Source organism: Bacillus rossius, chromosome 1, assembly GCF_032445375.1.
Source record: "Bacillus rossius redtenbacheri isolate Brsri chromosome 1, Brsri_v3, whole genome shotgun sequence".
NCBI classification, from domain to species: domain Eukaryota; kingdom Metazoa; phylum Arthropoda; class Insecta; order Phasmatodea; family Bacillidae; genus Bacillus; species Bacillus rossius.
In genome coordinates, this window is record NC_086330.1 from 120373348 (window position 1) to 120379347 (window position 6000).

At 34.6% G+C, this 6000-nt stretch overlaps 1 protein-coding gene across 1 annotated transcript in view; it reads right to left on the minus strand.

Annotated features, from left to right (window-relative positions):
* LOC134543282 (chitobiosyldiphosphodolichol beta-mannosyltransferase) overlaps window positions 1-5539 on the minus strand; it is a 28359-nt gene extending 22820 nt beyond the window's left edge. The window contains exon 1 of the mRNA XM_063388193.1: window positions 5192-5539. Coding sequence (XP_063244263.1) covers window positions 5192-5393 — 202 coding nt within the window. The 5' untranslated portion in view covers window positions 5394-5539. The remainder of the gene's footprint in view (window positions 1-5191) is intronic.
* Window positions 5540-6000: the final 461 nt, after the last annotated feature.

Genomic DNA, 6000 nt, shown 5'->3' on the forward strand with positions numbered 1-6000 from the left:
AAAGAGTTGATAATTCTCATATTGGCAAAAAGAACAAATTGAGGTTTATTTTTTTTAACCCGACGAGCAGTTGTCTCAAAAAATAAAAATGTGAATTAAGATTCGTCTGAAGGTGAAACTGCTTAGGCAATACCTAATATTGTGCCACAAATGATGAAAGCTTAATCGAAATATGCTGTATTTGTTTAAACATAAGATCGTAAATAAGGATAGGCTGTATACGTCATATAACCCGTAGTAATTAAAGAAATACATACATATAAACTATACTTTATTCAAAAATAAATTTAAATATATGATCACCATTGTATGTAATGTGTGAAAGACATTATTCATTGTCCTAAAAACCACTTCACATGTATCATTACAAACAACACAGAAGTGATGATTGTGCCATAACAAGCAGAGACCTTGCCGAGTCAAGTTCGGTTTACGATTACAGATTCATAGTGTTTGAAAATAAAGTCGGGGAAATGTATAATGTTATGAAAGTAGCAATGCCAATGATAAATTAAATTGCTGAACAATGAAATATATAGTATGTAAAATTGTCAACAGCAAAAGCAAAAATAGAGCAGTGAATAAAAGAAGACGAATGATAGTGTGAGCGTTGGAGCAATTGTGGTACCAGAAGGAACGAAATAAAAAGGAAATAAATATTTTTATAAAGTCAATAAATAAGTAACACTATATATAAATTAAATATTAAGAAATTTATTTGGTATGTGTGGAAATAAGCAAAGTAGTCATGAGAGAAAAGCTAGGTCATGTTTATTTATATTAAATTTATATTAACATGAACATGTGATTGTGTGATTTTTGTAGTGAACAGGATAACAACAGTTCGTGTTTCGGTATATATAATAAAGTAAATGGAAAAATGGCAATTGATTTGGCATAAATTTAATATCTACAAGAGAATTATTGACAATAAAAGATTTTGCCATAAAGTCAAAAGAGTCAAGTGGGTTTTTATGATTTTAAAATATTTGTGATTTGTAGTTGTTTTATGTGCTTTTTGTTTGATTTGGTAGGTGAGTTTTGCAATGTTGAATTAAACAAACAAAGCGAAAGTTCTGGTGAGGGTAGGTCAGTTAATATATACACTCGTGTGCAAGTACATCCACTCAACGCTCACATGCGCACACAAAGACTTATTTTTTTTTAATGGCTTTTCTGATTTTCACAAAACATTTTATTTTAGGCACCCTAATTTTTTATCTTTACAAGGACCCCTTTATCATTAAAATCTGTACAATGTTTTTCAAATTAACATGATCTGAACTTATGCATAGCAAAATGTGCTCTGTCTGTAACCACGAGTTGCGCGTCGCAGTAATTTCAAAGACCGATATATCTCATTAGTTGCTTATCACACATTGACCTGAACACATCTCTGCATGTGTAATCCATTGTTTTAGCAAAACCATAGATACTATGCCAGAAGAAGCCTCACAAGTTTTTGCTTTGTTGCAAGCAGACTGTAGTCAATGAGAAGTCGATCATCAACTAGCTTTGAGCCAATCTGCTGTCTCAAGAGTATTCACAAGGTGTCAGGAAACTAGTACCTTCACTCGGAGACCACATCCCAGCCGGCGTCGGTGCACATCTGAGAGAGACGATTGCTTTATCGTCTCAACTTCACTGCGAAATCGTCATCTCACAGGCGTCGATGTGCAACAGGAGCTGAGACAAGTTCGGGGAGTAGCTGTTAGTCAATGGACAGTCAGAAGACACTTGAAGAAATCAAAACCTCACTCCAAGATGGCCCGCTAGAGGCCCAAAATTGACTGCACGTCACAAAGTGTGACTCAAATTTGCTCGGGAACACGTCAATTGGAGCACCGAGCAATGGCAGGCTGTCCTGTTCACTGATGAGAGCAGAATGTGTCTCCATGGTAGTGATAGGAGAGACCGGGTGTACCAGCGTGCAGGAGAGTGATTTTTACGGTGCTGTTTTGCTGAAACAGTCTCGTACGGCGGCAGTTCCTGCATGATGTGGGCTGTCATATCCCTTGAGGGAAAAACAGATCTTGTTTTAATACCTGGAGGAGGAGGCCAGTGGGGGGGTCTGACTGATGAACGATACATCAAGGACATTCTCCTGCATCATGTTGTGCCCTACGCAGGATATATAGAGGAAGACTTCATGTTGATGCATGACAATGCTCGGTGTCATACAGCGCGTACCACTCAGCAATTCACTGAGGAGGTTGGTCTCGGGATGATAGAGGGGCTAGCCCTCAGTCATGACATGAATCTGACTGAACATTTATGGGACGAGCTCAAATGGAAGATACGAGCCAGAAATCCCGCACCATCTGACATCAACGAGGTCAAGATTATGCTGGGGGAGAAATGGAGTGGGATCCCATAAGACTTTGTCAAAACCTTTAATAAGGTTTATGAGGAACTGCATGCAAGCCGTTGTAAAGGCAAGGGGATGTAGAACAAAATATTGATGAATAAAGTTTTTTTTTTTGCTTAAATGTTTTGTGTTAATTTAATTTAAAATATCTCCAATTGATTTTTCATAATCCTGCATTTTGATTGTATTTTTATTCAAAATGAATTATAAATAAAAAATACTGAAGAAAAGATCATGATAATGGTGCCATTGTAAAGTAAAAACATTAGACTTTCAAAAAGAAAATGTTTTGTGAAAATCAGAAAAGTCATTTAAAAAAAACACGTCTTTTTGTGCGCACTGGAGGGGTGGATGTTGATGAAGTCATCAACAAGGCTGTGCTGAAAAATTATGACCTTTATGTTCTTACGGTATAAGCAGGTAAAATAATGGGATTTTGGCAAGAGCGAATGTTGATGCAAGAATTTTCACGGTTTTTATTTAGGTAAATTATAGGTTTAGGTATTCGCAAAGTTGACTTAAATTCTACTAGGTCTAGGTTGTTTAGCGATACCAGTATTTCATTTGGTGAAACTGGAACATTTTACCATAATATTTTCGTGGTATCGTGAAGTAGACAAGTCCCACGCGGTATAGTGAATTTTGAGATAGCAGTATTTAATATTTTGAAAGTGAGATTTTTGAAAAAATATTTCATTGGTATCGTGAAATGGATTGCAGTCCCACCCGGTCTAGTCTATTTTGCGATACCAGTATTTTATTCCTCATAATTCCTCATATTCCTCAGTATCACAAAGTTTTGTTATAAATACGGCACTGTGTTATATTTCACGATACCGCCATAGTTGTAAAATTTAAGACATCATTTCTTTTATAATGAAATATCATTATCGCATAATAGACTTGAGCAGGGGGGGATTATAGTCTAGTTTACAATACCGAAAAATAAAATTGTATTTATCAGACGTTAATGCTTTTTAGAACAGAAAGAAAAAAAAATTGGAAAACAAGGTTTTCACACATTACACACGTCCCTAAATTTACCCTGAAGGGATGGTTTCTTAATTCCTACTAGTTTGTGAAAAATAAAAGTTAATAGCTTACATTACTATACCAGCATCGTAAATCACAGCTTCGTGAAACAAAAAGTAATTAAAAATGGAAAATATGTGTTTCAAGTACTAGAGATGTCCTTAAATGTACCCTGAAAACATGGTTTCTTTAATCCTACTGGTTCAAGAACACTAACAGTTTAAAGCTTACATTACAAAACCTGTGTTTTCACACTGCCACCGCAATTCATTGTTTATCCGCGATCTGCTCCGTGATTGTGTACAGTTGTTTGGCACAACTGTAGCCAACAATGGAGAATTAAAAATACGCTGATTCTTCTGTTTCATATGTTTAAGTTTATCCCTGGATCCTGGAGGCTTGATCCTGTTGGCTTGATCCTGTGGTACATGATGCTTGGTTTTTTAATTCAGTATGTCGAAAGATCCTGATGGCATGATTCTGTTGGCTTGATCCTGTGGTACATAGGCTAATGCTTGCTATTTTGATTCAGTACTTCAGAAGATCCTGTACATAAAAAAATTTATTGTCATAATAATGAATTATAATCATAAATACAATAAAAGCAATTTTTTTTTCAACCTACAATCATATTTTTTTTATTTTGCATTTTCTTTGTTGATCAGGATCTTCTGACGTACCTACTGAAAACAGCAAATCTTATGTACCACAGGGTCAAGCCTTCAGGATCCAGGGATAAACTTGGATACATGAAACACCCGCCATAATGAATACAGAATATATGATGGCTTTGAAAGAATTCCATGGAAAGACTTCAAATTCAATGTGTCAGCTACTTCAGTGAACAGGATGTACCTATTTCACGCTGAAAATGAATAACGTTAATGATTCAATTCAAATTTTAGGCTCCCATTAGACTCGTTTGTTACAACGTACTTTAAATGCAAATTAACTAAACAACATGAAATACAAGCATTTAAAATTCCTTACAACTGCAATACAGTCTTTTTTTAAACAAATTATTACAACACTTACATTGACTAAAGTTCTCCAAAAATTTTTTTTAAAAAACCTACACAAGTAAACATAAACGTCGACAATTGCGTGAATACATAGGTGTTGTAGTGTAAGCTGTTATTTTTTTCACAAACCAGTAGCAATTAAGAAACATTCCTTACAAGGTTAATTCAGTAACAGCTTTAGTATATGGAAAACATATATTCCTATTTATCGCTGATAAATAATGAATGGCTATGGCAGTGTAAAAGAACAGGTATTGTAATGTACGATATAAAATTTTAACTTTTTCACAAAATAGTAGGAATTACGAAATCATCCCTTGGGAGTAAATTTTGAGACTTGTGTAGTGTGTGAAAAGCCGGGATATCCAATAATTACCAATAAAAATTTTTAAAGATGAAGTATGTGGAAAATATTGTTTATAGTTCCCCACCCAAAACCTGAATATTCCAGCGCTTGTCCTGTAAGAATGTAGGGGATGTAATGACGTAAGTATTGTTATGGAATCGGGATCTAGACTACTCCCGTCTTGCCCTCGGAATACTTCCTTGAGACGAAGAGCATGAGGGCATGACCTGATTGACCTGAGAGTATCTTGTCCATACTAGAAACACCACTCTTGCGATACTGTTTCCAGCAAGATACAAAGCCGACCTAAGAATTAAAACGTCATGATCCTTATTTGAAAGTAAGTAAAAATACATACTATCATAATTTAACTTCAATAAATATTAATAAACATTTTAAAGCTCTTATATTAATTTAACTTACATTTACGAAAATCCGGTGGATCTGACAGTGTCCTAATATTAACATTTTCATGACAGCGAAGTTCTGAGAGGACTTCAGAACCACCATAACCTATTACGTCCACCACATAACCTTCTCTAGCGAAAGATAAGGAATGATACTGCATTCGAGGACTTCGCCCAACATCACCCAATACAACAACAGAAACACTTTTTCTCAACATTTTAATTATATAACACTACAGCATACACTACGTGTACAAAATTACAACAAATCAATACGTTGACAATATTGATAAATATTATTCTGTACAACAAACAAAACACAAAACACTCGTGCAGTGTTGCCAGGTCTACCACTCACCAAAGCAGGAGATTGAACCGCGAAAAAACAGTAGAAAGAAGTAGATATACTAAACATATAGCTTTCCTTTACAATTAATTTAGTAAACCTATTTTTACACACATTTACTTTTAAATTAGTAAAAAAAAAACTTGTTTCATTCACATTACATAATAAGATACACAAACCACAAGAAAAAAATTGTTATTTTCACAGACCATATAAAAAACAGATGAAAACAAAAAGTTGCTTGTAGCCTGCTCCTTCTTCAATTACCAAAACGTCAGTCATCATCATTATTATTATCATCATCATCATCACTATCATACATTTTGTTTTGAACTCTCTTAATTATTGTACTAGTTACATCAAAAGAAAAGCATTTAAATTTAGAAACTAGTCTCTTGGTGTGTAACAGACCGCATACTGTCTTTGAAGATAGCCTGTTCCTGGTTTTCGTTTTCATCAAATTCACTGCTGAAAACACT